The sequence below is a fragment of the Cetorhinus maximus genome, chromosome 5 (genome assembly GCF_964194155.1).
Source record: "Cetorhinus maximus chromosome 5, sCetMax3.hap1.1, whole genome shotgun sequence".
NCBI classification, from domain to species: Eukaryota; Metazoa; Chordata; class Chondrichthyes; order Lamniformes; family Cetorhinidae; genus Cetorhinus; species Cetorhinus maximus.
Genome location: NC_135883.1, coordinates 26,168,874 through 26,191,757, shown reverse-complemented (window position 1 = coordinate 26,191,757; position 22,884 = coordinate 26,168,874). Strand labels below are relative to the sequence as shown.

At 42.3% G+C, this 22,884-nt stretch overlaps 1 protein-coding gene across 1 annotated transcript in view; it reads left to right on the top strand.

Annotated features, from left to right (window-relative positions):
- greb1 (growth regulating estrogen receptor binding 1) overlaps positions 1-22,884 on the top strand; it is a 351,042-nt gene that overhangs the window by 168,817 nt on the left and 159,341 nt on the right. Inside the window, exon 5 of the mRNA XM_078541600.1 lies at positions 3,399-3,575. Coding sequence (XP_078397726.1) covers positions 3,399-3,575 — 177 coding nt within the window. The remainder of the gene's footprint in view (positions 1-3,398; positions 3,576-22,884) is intronic.

Below are 22,884 nucleotides of genomic sequence, written 5' to 3'. Positions count from 1 at the left end.
AAGGGGCTCAGTCCCAACTTCTTTGAGAATGACAATCCTAGCCTGAAATCTTGGTAAGGTTTTGGCAATATGTCTTGGGATAACAAAACCCAGTTTGTTAATCTTTTTTAGCACTGCAATTATCTTAAGTCCTCCCTGGATTTGTTTCATCTTTGAATTTTTTAGTATGATAAATTCAAACTTGATTTTAATTTTAAAACCATAAACTAAATGTATTTAACAAAGGGTGAACAAGCAAATAAGTTGTTATTGTAAGTAAACCCTTGGTAACTAGCTTGTGTATTTTATGTAGTCTTTCTATTTATTAGATATATTTTTGTATAATATATCTGAGCTATTTTCCAACCTTATTTCTGTTGTTTCTTGCCCAGTAAAGGCATGTCATATTCATAAATTTAAACATGGACTGTATTAAGTATAGAATTTTCCAGAACTGCCTTTTCTTTTAATAAAGGACATTGCTTTTGTGGCACTGAATGCTATTTCAGGTGGCTGCTGATATGGCTGCCGATGGTCAGGTGACTTTTGCAATTTCTGCATAGACTTAGAACTACCTCAAGTCTCCAGAAAATTCCTAATTCAGTGAACATGAGCAGAGTACCTCCCTTGAATGGATATACCAAGTATTTTGATCATGTGGTCACTTGATCAAAACTGTCTTCAGATAACCAATCTTACTTATTCTAAGCATCAGGGAGAAACCAGTCAGTCTGTAAACAACACAGTAAGAAACAGCAGCAAAGGCAGCAACATCTGTGTATTAAAACTGGAGACTGCACCATCTTAAGGTCTCCAAGCTTGTTCCTTTTCAAGTTCATCAGTATAGAAAACTAACTTCCTAGTAAATAAGACTACTAGCAACTAACTTTGTGACCTGCTGAAAATCCACTTCTTCAATGGAATGCTGTAATGACTCTGATATATGACTTGGGTTATTGAATTCATCTAGCTACACTTCAAGAGTACTAAAGGAGCCCTTCTCCAGCAGGCCAGCACTGAGACGAGACCATCATGTGACTAACAAACTAATCCTTTGTTTGTAACTTGTAAGAGCGCTATCCTCTTTAACTGCATTTTTTCTCTAGTGTGAGAATGGTGAGTGACATAGTGTTAGATTTGTGGGGTGAATGTGTGATTATAAATAATCCTCTTTATTTAAAGGCACAAAAAGCATGCTACTGGTAATTCAAATCAACCATAAGCTCAGGGGTTAAGAAACACTCACCTCTTCCTTTTCAAAAACACACTGATTATGAACAATAAGGGAAGGTAACAGGAGTTTCAGTTCTCCCTCATCCTTGTTCATAATAATTGATAAAAACAAAAGACCTGCATAGTTGGACAAAGGACGACCAACATGAGGGCAGCTAAACTGCTATGATTTTTACATTAATGCTATTTGTAAATTTATAAACTAGCCTTTAAAGCATTCTAACCTAATTGAATGCTGAGCTATAAATGATGCAAAATTGAGCTATTGAGTGGGTTATAAAGCGTGTTGTGTTTGCATAATTAGGAGTTTCAACAAACTACCACAACATGTTAAAATTATGCATGTCATGTGGTGACACATGCGTGGTACTATCAGAAGGCTTGACTAAAATAATAGCTTGGATTTTATGCTGCCACTCTATTTGCATGCACCCCTCATGAGGAGGAACATCCACCTGTCATGGATATGTGCTCCTTTGGCCAATCTTAGGATCACTTAAATACTGGTCAGCTGCTCCCTGATCTCAGATGGGGAACTGTCAGATTGGGAACAGAACTTTATTCCTAGAGCGTAGGTTGCTGGTGCCTGAGAAAGGACTCAAATATTTGAAACGTTGTCTGGTCATCTCTTTAGTCTGTACAATCCAGTGCTTTGTGAATGATTGCCCAGGCCATGGCAACAAATACAAATTCTGGGCCCTTTATACCACCATTATAACAGAGAACAGGGCATTCTCTCAAACCAATGTTGTCAAGACCCAAAGTGAAAAACATTGGAGGATGTGTTGCTGCAACTCTGAGATCTGCTATTCTAGCCATCAGACTCGAGAAGGAACTGCTCAATTGATAATTAGTTCTGGCTTTGCCACTTGAGAAATTCTATAACACCCCTGGGCAAATATTTAGTTCTGCATACCAATCATAAGCATCAGAGGTCTGAAAATTCAGTACTGCCAGGTGATTCCATGAATTACTCTGCCCAAGGATCAGGCTTCTACCAAGTGGCAGCATGCATTTAATGTAATATGAATATTACCACGTAACAGCCTTTCAGCCAATGTCAAACGTCTACATCTTTTTGCTATCTGGTGGACATAAGAGCAATGGCAATAGATATGTTTCCTTCATTGCCATTTCCAGTTAAAATAATGCTTCTAATAAGTTCATCTCTATTTGATAAGAGGGATATCCATTTTACAGAAATTGCCTGTATAAAATGAAACCACAAGTAACAATAAATATTAAAGTTCCTTTAGGATAAGGAGTTGTTTCTGGTCACCATCTTTTTCCGTTGTCTTTCCCTCTTTGCTTTTGCCCTATAAATCACATCCATCTGCAGAGAATGGGTAGGCCTACTCCTTAGTAAACTCTTTGGAGGCATAGGCAAGTGATCTGGCAGACACTTACCATTGGCTTTTTCTCTCCTTCCCTGCAGAAAAGTACTTAACTTTGCCTTGATTTTATTTACTTTTCACCTCACTAATGTAAACAAGGTCAGCATTTCCATTATTCCATTTGTACAATAGCTTTAAATATATTTACTTACCTGTTTCTCCTGGTCTTCTGGAGTCAATTAAATAATACCTGATTGGCTGAAAACCTACCCTTAATGCTGTCTTGCATGTGAAGGCTCAGGCCTACATATTCAGAGCTTGGCCTGGATGCACCACAGGTGTATGATCAGGTCAACTATTAGCATGATATTTCAATGCCAAGCCCTGCATTGTGGCTAGATGAGTTGTTATAGCAACAACAACTGGCTTGTACTGGGAAAGCTTACATTTTCGCAGTGCCAAAAGGGTTAAGAACTTGGACGGGATGAAAACAAGTAATTCTGATTAAAAACATTCCCGTTGATCTAAAATGTATTGATGTAGAAAACAATATTGAATGTAGGACAAGAGATATTTGCACCTTTTCTGTAAAGGCACATAAACTACTCGTTCTGTCTGTAGTTTTGGATTTGTGCTGCTTATTTAAAGATGAACTTTAATTTTCAAACAAGTACAAATTTAGAAATTAACTTCAATCACTCTGTGGATTAGATCATATGAAAAATGTTCCAACCATGCAACCCAGTTAGTTTATTTATAACATTTCTGCTGCTTGCAAGTAAACTTTTCTTTAAGGCCTGAGGAAGGAAAATGAACTTGTTTTAGTCTGATACTTGCAAATTTTGTTTTTAGGCTTCTGTCAGGCAGGAAAGGACTTGCGACTTGTTTCTATGTTGAATGAGCAGATTGAGGTGCCATCTGGATTCTTATTAATCGGTGCCAAGTCTCCTAACCTTCCTGAGCACCTTTTGGTCTGCGCCGTGGATAAACGATTTTTACCGGATGATAATGGCCGAAATGCTCTATTGGGTAAGATTATTCTTTATTGTAACAATCTCTCTCGTATTCTTCCAAGGAATGATAAAATATGAAGAAATTGTAGCTCATGTGAAGTTACTTCAAGGTACAGCCCCCAATTCATGGTTAGCTCAGCTCAGACCAAACTTACTTTTGCCGATTTTTAAAAGTAAACTGTTTTGATGCATATTTTGCTTTCGTTTTAATAATTTAATAACAGAAATTCAATGGAGCTTTGTAAATTGTCAGCTGAAGAACTAAAAATGGAATTTTCAAGCCTGTAACTTCAGGGAGAAAAATGAAACAATGAACCTACTTATTCAATCTAGAAGTCATTTTTTTTAAGTTTATTCCATAAAATGTACATTTGGCCAAATTATTTGTCCACATCAGTTGATTTAGTTGAGCTGGTAACTGCTATATTTGAAGTATTGATTAACCTTTTAAAATGGTTTTAGATGAAAGCAAATGCATAAGAAGCCTTTTAAATTCGATAAGTAATTTGCATTCAAACATTTTGCTGTAACAACAACAATTTGCATTTATGTAGCTCCTTATTAGAACAGATTGCTGAACAAAATATTGCACTAAACCACATAAAGGCAGATTAATAAAAGCTTGAACAAAGAGGTAGCTTTTGCAGAGTTACCTAAAAATGGAAATAGAATAAAAGTAATAACCTAAAAAGTGGTGCTACTGGGACAAGAGTCCTGCTGGCCATTTGATTGGCTGGCAGCTCTCTGAGGCGGGACTTTCTCTAGGAAGGTAGCGGAAGACCCGCCTCAAGCCTATTAAAGACTCAATGGCTGGGTACTTCAGGGTATGGCTTTGATCTTAAAATTTAATCCCATATTTAGTTGAGGCCCTTGAAGAAAGTAGCTACATTGCTCCATACTTTTCGTGTAATTGTATTTCATTTTCCAGACATTAAAACAATCAAAAGGGGTGATGTCAGCCTTACATGCTAGGTGGGAATTGAAATTGCCTGTGTCGTGCACAAGCCCTAGAAGTAACAGGAGCTGACAGATTTGGAATTTCACTTGCTCTCCTGAGCAGGCAACAAGGGCAATAGCACAAAGCTAGCATGGCCCTTTTTAACATCCATACGCTGGGTCCCAATGAGTAATTGGGATCTGATTGCAGCTTTAAGCAGGGGTACTGGCAGGTTTTCCACCAGATTAACCCAATGGCAAAAAGGATCAGGGTCAGTAGAGTCACAAAAAGTTCAGTTTACTTTTTTTTAACCTTTTCCTTTTGGGGCCAAGACAGACAGCAATGCACCTCTGGCTTCCATAAGAAAGCTTGGACTTTGACACCCGTGAATTCTGGTAACTGGTCTGCCACTTACCTGTTGTTGGTGGATGATCTCTGCATCATGCAATTTTCCACCCAGAACAGGTTGGAAGTTAGCTAGTAGATTTAAATATATTCCAGGGAGTTAAAATAGTCCCGGGAGTTAAAATAGTCCTGGATGACTTTCTAATTCTCGCCGCTGTTCACCTGCCAGAAAGTTCTTAAATTGATGTGGCGTTGGGAAACTAAGAGATATAACATAAGAGACTGTAGTTCAGGAGAAATGTATTAGCAACACAAGTTCTTTATTTTCTTCTGTTTTACTTGTTAGTGTAATTATTTATTCGCTGCAGGAGTTGAGTTAAGCCAGTTCCGAAAGTGACCAATCAGATAGAGTACGACATCATAGCCCGCAACATTTTCTCGCTGAAGAGAAAATTTTGACTTCCCTTAGTTTGAGCACAAGCTATTTTTGAGACTATAAATGAGGAACATTCTCATTGCTCATACACTGCAGTACCATTTTCATGAAACGCTGAAAATGGAAAATATTTTGCTATTGTGCAGTTATTGCATGCCATTAATGAGTACATATTCACAATTTTCGAGGAGCACTCACAGTCCTTAAACTTTGTTGCACTATTTTGTCATTTAAATAAGGTCCTTGGTGTGGTGCAGAGGCAATTGTTGAATTTTGTAAGTCCGCTGTGTTTATATTTTATGTTCATCCGAGTTCCCCTGTCGTTTCGTTATGAGGTCATTGCATTTAAGCAACCAAGCAAGTGCAATCATTAGGATATATTTGAGCATAGAATAATGCAGATGCTGAAGGAGTTTGTGTCCAAATGCAGCTAGAGCTGGCAACTTTCAGGCTTGGACTGATAAGTAACATTCACACCAGACACATGCCAGGCTAATGACCATTTCCAACAAGAGAACCTAACCATCTCCTTTTGACATTTAATGACATTACCATCGCTGAATTCCCCCTCTATGAATATCCTTGGGATTACCAATGACTAGAAACTGAACTAGAAAAGCCATATAAATACTGTAGTTACAAGAGGAGATCAGAGGCTGGGAATTCTGTGGCAAGTAACTCACCGCCTGACATCACAAAGGCTGTCTACCATCTACAAGGCACAAGCAAAAGTACATGGCAGCATTGCAGGGCAGCTATTTAGGTAATGATACCCAGAATGTGACAGGAAGGGACAGAGTGTACAAACATTTAAAAAAAAAATGCAGCAAATAGGGTCAAAGGGGGAAAAAATGGTAAAAAGACAAAATTAATGGCTCTTTACTTAAATGCACGTAGTATTTGGAACAAAGTAAATGAATTAATGGCACAAAGAGATTAATGGGTATGATCTTATAGTCATTACGGAGACATGGTTACAAGGAGATCAAAGCTGGGAACTAAATATTCAGGGTTATGTGACTTTTTGAAAGGACAGGTAGGAAGGAAAGGGTGGTGGGGTAGCTTTGTTAGTGCAAGATGGAATAAGTATGATAGCAAGAAATGATCTGGGATCGGAAGATGTAGAATCCATATGGGTGGAAGTAAGAAATAACAAGGGGAAGAAGACACTGGTGGAAGTAGTCTATAAGCCCCCTAACAGTAGCTAAACAGTAGAACAGAGAATAAATCAGGAAATAATGAGGGCATGTAAAAAAGGCAATACACTAATCATGGATGACTTTAGTCTTCACATAGATTTGGGAAATCAAATTGGCAAAAGTAACCACGAGCAAGAATTCATAGTGTATTTCGGACAGTTGCCTAGAAACCAGGGATCGGGTTATTTTGGATCTGGTGATGTGTAATGAGGCAGGTTTAATAAATGATCTCAGAGTAAAAGATCCCTTAGGAAACAGTGACCATAACATGATTGAATTTAGCATTCAATTTGAGAGTGAGAAACTTGGGTCAGAAACAACTGTTAAACTTAAATAAGGGTAATTAGAAAGGAATGAGGGCAGAGTTGGCTGGAGTGGACTGGGAAAGGATTTTAGCAAAGACGGTTGATGAACAATGGCAGACCATTAAGAAAATAGTTCATGACTCACATCAAAGATACATCCCAATGAGGAAGAAAGTTTCTAGGAAGGGGATAAACTAATCATGGTTAACCAAGGAAGTTAAGTGTCAAATTGAAAGAAAAAACATACAATGTGGCAAAGATTAGTGGGAAGCCAAAGGATTAGGGAAGTTTTAAAAACCAATAAAAGGTGACCAAGAATAATAATAAAGAGGGAGAAAATAAACTTTGAGGATAAACTAGCAACAAATATAAAAACAGACAATAAAAGCTTCTTTAGATGTATAAAAAGGAAGAGAGAGCCTAAAATGAACAGAGGCCCCTTAGAGAACGAGGCTGGGGAAATAATAATGGGGAACAGGAAATGGCAGAGGAATTGAATAAATACTTTGCATCAGTCTTCATGGTAGAAGACACGAATAGCATTCCTAAAATACTAAATAATCAAGGGGCAAAAGGGGGAGGGAGGAAATGAATACAATAAGTATCACTAGAGAAAAAGTACGAGGGAAACTAATTAGGCTAAAGGCCAATCAGTCCCCCGGACTTGATGGGTTGCATCCTAGCATATTAAAGGAAGTAGCAACACAGATAGTGGATGCACTGGTGGTAATATTCCAAGAATCCTTAGATTCTGGAAAATACAAGAAGATTAGAAAACTGCCAACAACGCCCTTATTCAAAAAGGGAGGGAGACAAAAACCAAGCAACTGTAGGCCAGTTAGCTTAACATCTATCATTGGGAAATGTTAGAGTCTATTATAAAGGATATAATAGCAGAGCATTTAGAAATGCATAATATAATCAAGCAGATGGGGTGAAACATTTAAGTTATGAAGAGAGGTTGGATAGACTTGGGTTGTTTTTATTGGAGCAGAGAAGACTGAGGGGGCGACCTGATCGAGGTGTACAAGATTATGAGGGGCGTGGATAGGGAGCAGCTGTTCCCCTTAGTTGAAGGGTCAGTCACAAGGGGACACAAGTTCAAGGTGAGGGGCAGGAGATTTTGGGGGGATGTGAGGAAAAACTTTTTTAACTAGAGGGTGGTGATGGTCTGGAATGTGTTGCCTGGGAGGGTGGTGGAGGCGGGTTGCCTCACATCCTTTTAAAAAGTACCTGGATGAGCACTTGGCGTGTCATAACATTCAAGGTTATGGGCCAAGTGCTGATAAATGGGATTAGGTAGGTAGATCAGGTGTTTCTCACGTGTCGGTGCAGATCGATGGACCGAAGGGCCTCTTCTGCACTATGATTGAGTCAGCATGGCTTCATGAAGGGGAAATCATGCCTGACAAATTTATTAGAATTCCTTGAGGAGGTAACAGGCAGGATAAGTAAAGGGAAACCAGTAGATGTAATATATTTGGATTTCCAAAAGGCATTCAATAAGGTACCACGCATAAGGCTACTTAAGTTAAGAGCACATGGTGTTGGGGGTAGTATATTAGCATGGATAAAGGATTGGCTAATTAATACAAAACAGAGAGTTGGGATAAGGGGGACACTTTCAGGATTGGTAACCTGTAACTAGTGGGGTGCCACAGTGATCAATGCTGGAGCCACAATTATTTACAATATATATTAATGACTTAGATGAGGGAAGTGAATGTACAATTGCCAAGTTTGTGGATGACACAAAAATAAATGGGAAGGCAAGTGGTGAGAATGACACAGAATCTATAGAGGTATATAGACAGGTTAATTGAGTGGGCAAAAACTTGGCAGATGGAATATAATGTGGAAAAATGCGAAATTATGCACTTTGGCAGGAAGAATAAAGGAGCTGAATATTATTTAAATGGAGAAAGACTGCAGAAATCTGCAGCACAGAGGGATTTGGGAGTCCTTGTGCATGAATCCCAAAAAACTAACATACAAGTTCAACAAGTAATAGGGAAGGCAAATGGAATGTTGGCCTTTATTTCAAAGGAAATGGAGTATAAAAATAGGGAAGTCTTGCTAAAATGAAAAAGGCACTAGTTAGACCACACCTAGAATACTGTGAACAGTTTTGGTCCCCTTATCTAAGGAAAAATATTCTGGCATTGGAGGCAGTCCAGAGAAGTTTCACTTGGTTGATCTTGGGTATGGAGGGATTTTCTTATGAGGAGGGGTTGAGTAGGTTGGGCCTGTACTCATTGGAGTTTAAAAGAATGAGAGGCGACCTCATTGAAACATAAGATTCTGAGGGGGCTTGACAGGGTAGATGCTGAGAGGTTGTTTCCCCTTGTGGGAGAGTCGAGGACCAGAGGGAATAATCTGGGAGTAAAGGGTCGCCTATTTAAGACAGAGGTGAGGAGGAATGTCTTCTCTGAGAGGGTAGTGAATCAGTAGAAATCTTTACGGCAGAGGGCTGTAGAGGCTGGGTTGTTTGTACATTCAAGGTGGAGATTGACGGAATTTTAATCAGAAAGGGAATCAAGGGTTATGGGGAAAAGGCAGGAAAGTGGAGTTGAGGATTATCAAATCAGCCATGATCTCATTGAATGGCAGAGCAGACTCGATGAGCCGAATAACCTACTTCTGCTCCTACGTCTTATGGTCTTATGGCCTAAGCCTGGAGTATTATAGAACCTTCTCGCTTGCCTGGATGAATGGAGCCCCGACAACACTCAGGAAGCTTGATACCATTCAGGCCCATTGACATCCATAGGGGTCCTTTAACAGTCATGAGGCCCCTAACTTATGTTTTATGGTGACCAAATGCCTACAGGCTCCATATGTTTATCAGTGGGGTCAACACCTGTGCAGATTGCCTGCTTGAGCGACACCCCATCCACCCTATTGGACAGTGGCAGCAGTGTATACCATTTACAAGATGCACTGCAACTCACCAAAACTGCTTTCACCTTCCAAACCTGTGACCTCTGCCACCTGGAAGAACGTGCACAACAAACGCATGGGAATGCCATCACCTGCAAGTTTCCCTCCAATCACACAGCATCCTGACTTGGGAATCATTTGATGTTCAGTCAAAATTCTGGAACTCGGTCCCTAACAGCACTGTGGGTATAGCTACACCTGGTGGATTGCAGTGGTTCAAAGGTATTTAGGGATGGAAAATAAATGCTGACTTAGCTAGTGATGCCCAGACCTCATGAATAAAAAGAAAATCACATTTCTGTATTAAGCACATAAGCACATAAGAACTAGGAGCAGGAGTAGGCAATTCAGCCTCTCGAGCCTGCCCCGCCATTCATTACGATCATGGCTGATCTCATTTCGGCCTCAACTCCAATTTCCCGCCCTCTCCCCATAACCTTTCAACACCTTACTAATTAAAAATCTGTCTGTCTATTTCCTCAAATTTATTCAGCGTCCCGGCATCCACGGCACTCTGAGGTAGTGAATTCCACAGATTCACAACCCTTTGAGAAAAGTAATTCCTTCGCATCTCTGATTTAAATCTACCATCCTGTGGCCTACAATTATGGCCTCTTGTTCTAGAATGCCCCACAAGGGGAAACATTTGCTCCAGGTCTACTTTGTCTATCCCCTTTAGCATCTTATATACCTCAGTTAGATCTCCTCTCATCCTTCTAAACTCTAACGAGTATAGACCTAAACTGCTCAGTCTCTCCTCATAAGACAAGCCCCGCATCTCTGGAATCAATCTAGTGAACCTCCTCTGAACCGCCTCCAGTGTAACTACATCCTCCCTCAAGTAAGGGGACCAAAACTGTGCACAGTACTCCAGGTGCAATCTCACTAATGCCTTGCACAGTTGCAACAACACTTCCCTATTTTTATACTCTATTCCTTTAGCAATAAATGCCAAAATTCCATTTGCCTGCCTTATTACCTGCTGTACCTACATACTAGCTTTCAGCGATTCATGCTCGAGGACACCCAGATCCCTCTGCACTGAAGCATTCTGAAGTTTCTCTCCATTTAAATAATAAGTCGCCTTTTATTCTTCCGACCAAAATGGATAACCTCACACTTATCCACGTTAAATTCCATCTGCCAAATTTTGGCCCATTCACCTAATCTGTCCACATCCATTTGTAAATTTCTTATTTCTTCATTGCAACTTACTTTCCCACCAATTTTGGTGTCATCTGCAAATTTAGCTATAGTACCTTCTATCCCTGAATCCAAGTCATTAATATAGATTGTAAATAGTTGGGGCCCAAGGACCAAACCCTGTGGCACTCCACTAGTTACAGCTTGCCATCCAGAAAAAGACCCATTTATCCCAACTCTGCTTTCTGTTAGTTAGCCAATCCTCTATCCAAGCTAATATATTACCCCTAACTCCTGTGATCTTATCTTGTGTATTAACCTTTTGTGTGGCGCCTTATCAAAGGCCTTCTGGAAGTCCAGATATATTACATCTGCAGGATCCCCATTATCCACTTTGCTTGTCACATCTTCAAAGAACTCTTCATAAAATCATGCTGACTCTGATGGATTGCGTTTTGACTTTCCAAATGCCCCATTACTACTTCCTTAATAATGGATTCCAACAATTTCCCAATGACAGACGGTAAACTAACTGGTCTATGGTTTCCTACTTTCTGCCTCCCCCCACTTTTTGAATAAGGGCATTGTATAAGCATTTTTCCAATCCATTGGAACCTTTCCAGAATCCAGGGAATTTTGGAATATTATAGCCAATGCATCCACTACCTCCGCTGCCACTTCCTTTAAGACCCTGGGATGTAGGCCATCAGGTCCTGGGGACTTGTCACTCTTTAATCCCAATAGTTTGCTCAGTACTTTTTCTCTAGTGATGGTGATTGTTCTAGGTTCCTTCTCTATATCCTCTGCACTACCTGTTACTATTGGGGTGGTACTAGTGTCCTCCACTGTGAAAACTGAGGCAAAATATTGATTAAGCGTCACTGCCGTTTCTACGTTCCCCACTATTAACTCCCTAGTCTCGTCCTTCAAGGGACCAACATTCACTTTAGCTGCTCTTTCCTTTTATATACTTGTAGAAGCTTTTGCTATCAGTTTTTATATTTTGCGCTAGGTTTCTTTCATAATTTACCTTTGCTCTTTTTATTATTTTTTTAGTAACCCTTTGTTGATCTTTAAAAGTTTCCCAATCTTCCAGCCTGCCACTGACCTTTACAATTTGGTATGCCTTAGTTTTTGCCTTTAAGTTATCTTTAACTTCCTTTTTTAGCCATGGATGCTTTTTCCCCCTCTTACCATCTTTCTTCCTCATTGGGATATATTTTACTTGGGAGGAATTGAATATCTCCTTAAATATCTGACACTGTTCATCAACTGTCCTACCTTGGAGTCTTCCTGCCTGGTCCACTAGGGCCAAATCTGCCTATGTAGTTACATTTGTTTAACTCCAGAACACTAGTATGGGACTTAAGTTTCTTGCTCTCAAACTGAACTTGAAATTCTAGCATGCTATGATCATTCTTCCCTAGAGGATCCTTTACTATGAGATGATTAATTAATCCCATTTCATTACACAAAACCAAATCCAGATTAGCCTGCTCCCTGGTTGGTTCCACAACATATTGCTCCAAGAAACAATCTCTAATGCACTCTATGAACTCTCCCTCAAGGCTACCCTTGCCAATTTGATTAGTCCAGTCTACATGCATTATAAAATCACCCATGATTATTGCCGTGCCTTTCTTACATGCTCCCAGTATTTCCTGGTTTATATTGTGCCCGACTGCTGAACTACTTTCTTCTCCACCGATGCTGCCAGACCTGCTGAGTTTTTCCAGGTAATTCTGTTTTTGTTTTGGATTTCCAGCATCCGCAGTAGCTTTTAGCTTTTTGTTTTTATCTCTGTGTTTAATTGACTGCCACCTCTCTTCAAGAAATGCCCTCTCTGAAGAAGTATTGTTCTGTTCTCCGACAGGATTTCCGCCTGTCTCTTCTGCCCTGCTCACCTTCATTGCTCTCCCCCCGCCCCCCCACCTTAGACCAGCTTATATTTCACCTTTCTCCTAACTATACTCAGTTCTGCCGAAGGGTCATGAAGACTCGAAACGTTAACTGATTTCTTCTCCACCGATGCTGCCAGACCTGCTGAGTTTTTCCAGGTAATTCTGTTTTTGTGCTGAACTACTGTTTGGGGACCTATAGATTACTCCCACCAGGGACTTCTTTCCCTTGCTATTTCTTATTTCTACCCAGACTGACTCTACGTATTGCTCTCCAGTGCCTATATCATTCCTCACTCTAGCACTGATCTCTTCCTTTACTAACAAAGCTACACCACCTCCTTTTCTTTCCTGTCTATCCTTCCAAAACAGTGAGTACCCTTGGATATTCAACTCCCAAACCTGTCACCATGTCTCAGTAATCGCCACCAAATCATACCTATTTATCTCTATTTGCGCTGTAAACTCATTAGTTTTATTCTGAATGCTACGTGCATTCAGACACAAAGCCTTTAAGTTTGCCCTATTGTAAATTTTCTTTACTCTTAAATGATTCTTTGGTGCGTTCACACACTCTGTCCCTTCCTTTCACTTTTTGGTAACAATCAGCCTCGTCACTAACCTGCACTCTTACTCTCTCCTTAAACTTTGATTTTTTTATATTTCCATACAACTGAACCCTCCCCCCCACTCCCCCCTATTTAGTTTAAAGCCTTATGGATAACCCTAGTTATGCGATTCGCCAGGACACTGGTCCCAGCATGATTCAAATGATTCAAGTGGAGCCCGTCTGAACGGAATAGCTCCCTCTTTCCCCAGTACTGACCAATGTCCCATGAATTCGAACCTATTTCTCCCACACCAATCTTTGAGCCACGCATTTACCTCTTTAATCTTATTGATCCTGTGCCAATTAGCTCGTGGCTGAGGTAGTAATCCGGAGATTATTACCTTTTTGGTTCTGCTTTTTAATTTAGCCCCTAGCTGCTCGTATTCCCTCAGCAGAACCTCTTTCCTCGTTCTATCTATACCGTTGGCACCTACATGGACCATGACAACTGGATCTTTCCCCTCCAACTCCAAGTTCCTCTGCAGCCCAGATGAGATATCCTTAACCCTGGCAGCAGGTAGGCAACACAGCCTTCGGGACTCCCGATCCTGGCTACATAGAGCAGCATCTATTCCCCTAACAAACTATCCACGATTACAACTACATTTCTCTTTTCACCCCCCACTTGAATGGCTCCCTGTACCACAGTGCTATGGTCAGTTTGCTCATCCTCCCTACGGTCCCCACTCTCGTCCACACATGGAGCATGAATCTCGAACCTGTTGGATAAGGGCAAGGGCTGAGGCTCCTGCAGTGCTACTTCCTGGATCCCTCTACCTGCCTCACTCATAATCACACCCTCCTGTCCCTGACCACTGGCCGAATTTAAGGTAATTAATCTAAGGGGTGTGACTGTCTCCTGAAACATAGCGTCCAGGTAACTCTTCCCCTCCCTGATGTGTCGCAGTGTCCGAAGCTCAGACTCAAGCTCATCAACTCTGAGCCGGAGTTCCTCGAGCAACCAACATTTGCTATAGATGTGGTCACTAGGAACCACAATGGAGTCCACCAGCTCCCACATCATGCAGCTATAACACATCACCTGGCCCTGCATCTCTATTTTATTTAATTAGCTTTTAAATTTGTTTTTAAATTTCCTACTGGTCTTTAGTTTATCAATCTGTAAATATTTCTCCTATTAACCTTTAATCTGAAAGCAAGTTAGAATAGAGATTCAATATACACTTTTTTTAAATTCAACTGGAACTCGCTCTCTCTGCTGAGTTGAAACTGAAGCATTAGGCCTCTGATCCTGGGCCACAGTAGTCACCCTTAATCCGAAATCAACTTAGAATAGGTAGTTCGAATTAGCAGTTACTTACCAAGCAATGAACTTACAGTTTTCCAGTGATGTCACTTTTTTTTTCACTTGGTGACGGTGACTGCAGAGGACACTCCTCTCGCTCTCTCCTCTAGCTGCTGCTGACTGCCTGTCCCAGGGTCCTCCTCTTGCTCTCTCCTCTAGCTGCTGCTGACTGCCTGTCCCAAGGTCCTCCTCTCGCTCTCTCCTCTAGCTGCTGCTGACTGCCTGATCCAGAGTCCTCCTCTCGCTTTCTCCTCTAGGTGCTGCTGACTGCCTGTCCCAGAGTCCTCCTCTCGCACTTTCCTCTAGCTGCTGCTGACTGCCTGATCCAGAGTCCTCCTCTCGCTTTCTCCTCTAGCTGCTGCTTACTGCCTGTCCCAGAGTCTTCCTCTCGCTCTCTCCTCTAGGTGCTGCTGACTGCCTGTCCCAGAGCCTTCCTCTCACTCTCTCCTCTAGGTGTTGCTGACTGCCTGTCCCAGAGTCGTTCTCTCGCACTCTCCTATTGTCTGTGCCCAGTGTGCACCTCCACTTTAACAGGGATAAAAGCAAAATACTGCGGATGCTGGAAATCTGAAAAAAAAAAACAAAAACTGGTGGAAAAACTCAGCAGGTCTAGCAGCATCTGTGGAGAGAGAAACACAGTCAACCTTTTGAGTCCGTATGACCCTTCTTTAGAGCTCTTGTCGACCTGTTGAGTTTTTCCACATTTTCTGTTTTTGTTTCAACTTAAATAGGTGCTGGCTTACTTTACGAGGCACCAGAGACATCAAAATCACAGCTGAATGACTTTTAATGAGACCCCACCTCTAATTTTATTGATATAGGACCATGTCAACAGGTATTTGCAGTGCACTTCTAGATCTTGCGTGCCTGTTTTGGGTGTAATTTATTTTTCAAGATTGACAGTGCTTGCATTTATGAGGCTTAGGTGTGGATTTATTTAGCTCCCATCAATCCCACTCCCTTCTGCAATGAGACAAGTTGGGTAATCCAAGCTAGTCTCAAGTCTTGTAACCATGGAAATTCTAGAAGAGGCAGAGCATGAAAAGTTCTCAAATTGTCTCAGCACAGCATCTGTGTCATATAGATTCTGCTTTAAGCTCTTATTACAGCTCAGAATCATTAGTTTAACTTTCTCAGGCCAAGCATAAAACTATGATATATGATTAAAATACCATTTTTGCAATGGTTTTTGAAAAATGCTTCCTGACCTAATTGATAGCTGTGGCAGCCAGGCCAGATGATGTGCTTGGTTACAAGACAAACAGCATATACTATCATGAGATCTTCTAGATAGCCTTCAGGGTCATAACAGACAAACAGGATATCAAACAAAGTATTTTTAAGTATGTATGCCTATGATAGACCCTCTCCAGATTTTCCCCCTTTTCTAAAGCTGTACAGCTCCACTGATGCCAGTAGATCTCTGGTACCTCACGCAAGTACACACTGTTAATATATAGGGCGGAATTTTATGGCCCTGTTGCGACCTGGGAGGGGCCGTACAATACGGCGAGCAGTTCAGAAGTCCATTGACTTTGGCGGGACCGTAAAATCCTACAGGTGTAAAGTTCCGTGCATAATCCTGGACAAGAAGTGCCAGCAGCCATTCTATCAGCGAGGGGAATCACAATCCAACCCTATCTTACTGGGGTGGAATATTCTGCTCTTTCTGGTAGTGAGCTTGAAGGTGGGGAGGGCATTCAATTAGCTGGGATGGTAGCGTACTGGTACCCTGCCACCTCCCCGTCTCCACCAGAATTACATTCTGGGAGGGAAGGCCTATGGTTGACTTTATCGCCCCACCGTCACTTGGGGCCCTTAAAGTGGCCAATTAGTGACCACTTAAGGGCATCATCCTGCCGCTGCTGGTATTAACCCTGCTGCAGGACAGCCTGTCACCATGAGGCGCGCACGGCAGCAAAAGCTGTGCGGCCAGTTTGTCGTCACCTTGTGGGGCCTTGGGTCGGGCGGAGTCCTCGATCAAAAGTGCTTAATGCCTGATTGAGGGACTGGACATGGGGAAGGGGAACGGCCCGTTGAGAGCCACTCTCCTGCCCTTTCTGCCAACCCCCCAGCACCCCTCTCGCCACAAACCTATCCCCACCCGCCGCCACATTACTTAACTGTGGTCTGGGTTGCTCAGCAATCCTGGTACTCCGATGCCTGCCCTTCGGGCAGCAGCCATGGCCTCCCCAGTGGTACTGCTGAGCGCAAGCTGCTGGCCTCTGATTATCCGGCAGTTCTTGGTAGGCGAGACTTCCGCCTCCGGGAGTCTTGGACACTGGAGGAGGCCCGCTGCTGGCCTTGCCATTGCCTGATTGGCTTGTGGTTCAGTGGGCCTTCCAGAAAACAGTCAGCATAGGTCTCTCGTTGGCTTTCTAGCTGGTAGGCGAGACCCAAATGCCTCAACAAGATTCCGCCCTTGATGTCTGTCCTTTCCAGTAGTTAATGATCAGGGTCACGGGAACCTTTGACAATAAGTCCCACTCACCGCCAAACCAGCCCGAGGGCAGTGAAACCAGTCGTAACATTCCTACCTCTGCCTCAGCTGAAATTGCGCACCTCAGCACAGACCTGGGATCAGATATGAAAGCCTTCCAGATCCAAAAAATTCCTTCCCATAACACACATTTACTGGGAGTACTTGTGATGAGTAATGTTTTCTTAATATTATTTGATCCAGCTATTCTTTGCAACAATAACTTTTTTCTAACATAGTAGGGTGGAAATTGTAAAGCACCAACCTGGGTGAGCTTGGAACAGGAATGACCACTCCTAATGGAACAGGTAGACCTGAAGCCTGATTGAAATTTCGCCACTAAACTCATTTAAATTGGTGAGCTACCAATGCCTGCTGGGCATCCCCAGATGACTGGCTGATGAAGCTGACATCAATTTCAGGGCTGCTGCAATGCCTCTGGTAGGTCCTGGAAGGGGGCAGAAGAGGGGATTGAGATAGAGCAAGTAAGACAATACAGGAAAGAGAGAAGCCAAAGGAGACTGGCAGCAGTCTTTGGGACTGCTGTGGAGCTGTGAAAAGCATTCCAGCTCCTCCTGTCTCCCCAGGCAGAGGTTTTTTTTTGGATGTTTTCTTCAATAAATTACCTCTCCTTGGTATTTGTGAGGGCTACAGAAGAATACTAGGTGAGGTCGGTGCATTGAGTTTTCCAAAGGTGTCCTTTTACAGGCATGAGGCCTCTAATTTATGGTTTATGGGGACTTAAGGCCTACGGGCTTCACAAGTTGACCTGTGGGACCAACACCTGCCCAGATTGTGCATGGACCACCCTGCTGCCGAATTCATATACCTTGCACATGGATTATGCCTGAAAAACATGTGCAATTTCTACCCTAGCATGTTTCAAGATGTTTTGTTCTCAAACAAAAATAATCATATAATAAGAGCATATAAAATACTGCCAGAAGTCAGTGCTGGATGCACTTTTGTTCATAATACTTAGTTGCTTGATAGAACTTGATAATTGCTAAAAAGAGAGACATGTTGCTGAAGCTTTTCATCTTGCACTCATCAGAACAAATGCAAGAATGTCAAATTTCAAATGATCACAATTTATACTACAGGAGAAAAGGATTCTGATTGGTTGGTAAGTCTACTCTGATTAGCTGAGGTGTTGCCATGGAGAAAGCAACAGGAAACTATAGGCTCCCCAAGCTCCTGGGTAATTCAAGAAAGGCCTTTTAAAAATTCTTTCGCAGAATGTGGGCATCGCTGGCTAGGCCAGCATTTGTTGCCCATCCCTAATTGCCCCTGAAGGTGGTGGCGAGCTGCCTTCTTGAACCGCTGCAGCCTATGTTTTAGGTACACCAGCAATGCTGTTGGAGAGGCAGTTCCAGGATTTTGACCAGCGACAGTGTTGTTCCAAGTCAAGATGATGTGTGGCTTGGAGGGGAACTTGCAGGCGGTGGTGATGTATCTGCTACCCATGTCCTTCTAGGTGGAAGAGGTTGTGGGTTTGGAATGTGCTGTTGAAGGAGCCTTGGTGAGTTGCTGCACTGCATCTTGTAGATGGCATACAGTGCTGCCATTGTGCATCAGTGGTGGAGGGAGTAAATGTTTAAGGGCGGATGGGGTGCTGATCAAGCAGGCTGCTTTGTCCTGCATGGTGTCAGGCTGCTTGAGTGTTGTTGGAGTTGCATTCATCAAGGCAAGTGAAGAGTAATTCACCACACTCCTGACTTGTGCCTTGTAGCTGGTGGACTGGCTTTGGGGAATCAGGAGGTGAGTTACTCACTTCAGAATTCCCAGCCTCTGACCTCCTCTTGTAATCACAGTTTTTGCATGACTAGTCCAGTTCAGCTTCTAGTCAGTGGTCACCTCCAGGATGTTGATGAAAACCAGAGTTAACGTTCCAGGTGTATTGTAATATACCTTTAAAGGATAGCAGCAGAGAAGTGAGTCATATAAAAACATGACTTGGCGGAAGCAGTGGTCAAACAGCATGGCAGCAAGATTAAGTACAAATATGACGTGGTGAACAGCCTTAGATCATGCTGCATGGCATGAAACAACTCTTGACTTTTTGGTCTTTTTATAATGATATAAAGACACCAATCACTCATAAGGGAGTGGGTAAACATGTGGGTTCGTTTATTGATACTAGGCACATAAGAGCATTTATATAAAGGTAGAAATCTCGAAGACAGCAGCAGCAGCAGAGCTGTGTGTGCTATGTTCTGCTCACAGACCAAAGTGAAACTGAGACTGGATCACATGAAACACTTCCATTCTAGTGAAGGCATACTGCCATCTTTTAAAGACATATCACATCAAGGTCAATGACCTTTCATCAGATTGGGACTGGTCATGTGCATTAACTCTTTCTCTCTCCACTGTTCCTGCCAGACCTGCTGAGTATTTCCAGCATTTTCTGTTTTTATTTTATCCAAAATATTTTGCTTTTGTGAGACTGATTAAAAAATCATGCTCTAAAGCCCTGCCCAATGGCACTGATTTAAGGCAGCTTTTAATTTCCTATATTGATGGCTGTGTCTTCAGCCTTGCTGAGGCCCTCAGCTCTGGAATACCCTTCCTCTCTGCCTCTCTACCTCATTTTCTTCCACTAAGACATTTCTTAAAACCTACCTTTTTGGCCAAACTTTTGGCCATCTGAACTAATATCTTTTTATGTGGCTCAGTATCATGTTTTGTTTCAAAATGCTTCTGTGAAGCATCTTGGGACTTTTCATTATGTTTAGTGCTGTGTAAATATAAATTGTTGTGGTAGCCATTATGTTCAGTAATATGCAAATGAGTTTGGCCAGGGAGCATAATCACAGGGATTATTATAGCATTGTATAAAATTATGAGGGGCATAGATAGGGTAGACAGGAAGGAGCTTTTCCCCATGGTGGGGGATCAATAACCAGGGGGCATAGATTTAACGTAAGGAGCAGGAGGTTTAGAGGGGATTAGAGGAAGAATTTTTTCACCCGGAGGGTGGTGGGAATCTGGAACTCACTGCCTGAAAGGGTGGTAGAGGCAGAAATCCTCAAAACATTTAAGAAGTATTTGGATGTGCACTTGCGATGCCATGGCATACAAGGCTATGGGCCTAGTGCTGGAAAATGGGATTAGAATAGTTAGGTACTTGTTTGACTGGCGCAGACTCAATGGGCCAAAGGGCCTTTTTCTGTGTTGTAGACCTCTATGACTCTATGGGCAGAATTTTCCCCCCGTCGGGGTGGGGGGGGATGTTTAAGAGCGGGCGCATGACCCCGATTGGCGGCGTGCCGCCATTTTACATGGGCTGGCCAATTAAGGCTTGCCCAGCGTGACGTCCCTGTGCGGGGTGGTGGTGGTGGTGGTGGTGGGGGGGGGGGGGGGATTTCCTGAGCCAAGAGTGCGCTCTTTCGTGCTTGTGCACGAAAAAACGCACTCATCTCCCTGAGGCTAAGTGCTGCCTCAGCATTTGGCCATTAGCATTTTAGGTTGGCTGTGTTTATTTGTGCCGCAACACTAGGGGGAAGCACTTCCTGCACATGCTCAGTTGCAGTCTTTGTGTCATTGTGTCAGCTGGCGTGATTACAGCGAACAAGTTGACACAGACTAAACAAACAATAAAGTTCAAGTTACCAGTTTTTAAGTGTGTGCGGTCCTTATCAATTGAAATTTCTTGTTTGCACTCTGCCTATAATTTATCAGCTGTTCCATCTTAAAACATGCTTCTGACGATTCAGTTAAGGATAAAGTTAGATAATCAGGAATTTTCAGTAAATTAAATCTTCAACTTCCAATGTGTAAAAAAGGTAATGTGAATAAACTATTGAAGAGAAAATTATTACCTAACGCGTGACTCGAAACAACAACCTTATGATTAAGAGTCCCATTATCTACCCAGGAGTTTCTTGCACAGAGCCTTAACACACTGGGCCTAGTGTAAGGAGGTAGCACTCTCATTGAAATTGAGATCCTATTACAGATTGGAGACCAGAATGAATTGCTGCTGGAAAATTATGTTTTCTTTCCTCAGTTATTTGCTGCAGTGAAATGGATGCCAATCGCATTGCATATATTCTAAACTACAAACAGTTGTGTGTGCCCTCCTGGAGGCTGCAGTGTGGGCCAAGTGTGCATGCGCAATAGCTTCTAATGTCTTTCTGGTTAGCAGCAGGTGCTACAGTATTTTAGATTTTATAAATAAGGGCATGGTGCACACAAAACAGAAAAAAAGACTTGCATTTAAATAGCACTACTCACAATCACTGGACACCTGAAAGCCAATTAACTACTTTTTGAAGTGTACATTGCTGTAATGTAGCAAACACAGAAGTTATTTGCACTCAGCAAGTTCCCACAAACAGCAATGTGATAATGAACAATTAATCTGTTTTTTTGATTGAGGGTTAATCATTGGCAAGGATGCTGAGGATAACTCACCTGCTTTTTTCAGAATAGTCCTGTGGAATCTTTTACATCCACCTGAGAGCAGGAGGAGCTTTAATTTAATGTCTCTTCTGAAAGACGGCATCTCCAACAGTGTAATGCCCTCTCAGTACTGCGTTGGAGTATCAGCTTTGATTTTTCTGCCCAAGCCCTGGATTGGGGCTTGATCCTGGAACCAAGTGATTCAGTGGTGCCTGTGCCACCAATTGAGCCACAGCTGATGCACAAGTATAAAGTAGCAATACATTTATACCGATCATTGGTTAGGGCATTCTGTGCAGTTTTAGGCATCCTATTATTGAATGGACAATAATGTAGAATGGTTTGCAGCAGAGGAGAAGGCCACTGGGCCCATTGTGTCTAAAGGAGCAATTCATCTAGACCCACTCCCCTGCCTCTTCCCCATGGCCCTGCACATTCTTTTCAGATAATAGGCCAATTTGCTCTTGAATGCCTCAATTGAACCTGCCTCCAGCACACACTCAGGCAGTGTATTTCAGATCCTAACCACTTGCTATGTGAAAAGGTTTTTCCTTGTGTCGCCGTTGCTTCTTTTGCCAGTGACCTTAAATCTGCGCCCTCTGGTTCTCGATCCTTCCACCAACGGGAACAGTTTCTTCCTCCTATCTGTCCAGACCCCTCATGATTTTGAATGTACCTCTCAAAGATAATTGGCAAAAGAAGCAGTGGCAATAAAAACAACGTGCTGGAAAAACTCGGCAGGTCTGGCAGCGTCTGTGGAGAGATTAACCAAGTTAACGTTTCAAGTCCAATATAACTCTTCTTCAGAAGAGTCGGAGGAAAGCGATCTCCTCCCTGATTTCTTTGGTCATTTGAGCAAAATTCACCCCCTCACAACCCCTGACCTCGCCCTCCCTCCCTCTCTGCTTCCTGGCTGCAGCCTGGTGCTGACAGACCTCCTGCCTGTCAGCCAGTCAGCTTCTCAATTGGGCAAGCTATGGCCAGGAATGATAATCAAGAATGATAATCTGTTTTGCCGTTTAATTTGGCAGAACTGACCTGTCCTTTCAGGTTTCCTGTCCACCAAACTGCAGCCCCACTGCCTCCACTTTAATATCAGGACTTATAGTTTCGAGGAAACGTTGAATATAGTAATCTTTCCACTGAACCAACCAATGAAGCATTTTGATGGTATGAATGGGGAAAAGATGAGTTCTTTTCTAGTTGGGAAGTCAGCAGTTGAAAATTCTTTTCCCTTAAGTATGTCGGAGCAGAGACTGATTTGCCAAATGTAATAGTTAAAGCAGAAATCACAGCATCCTTCAAGGGAAAGATGGATAA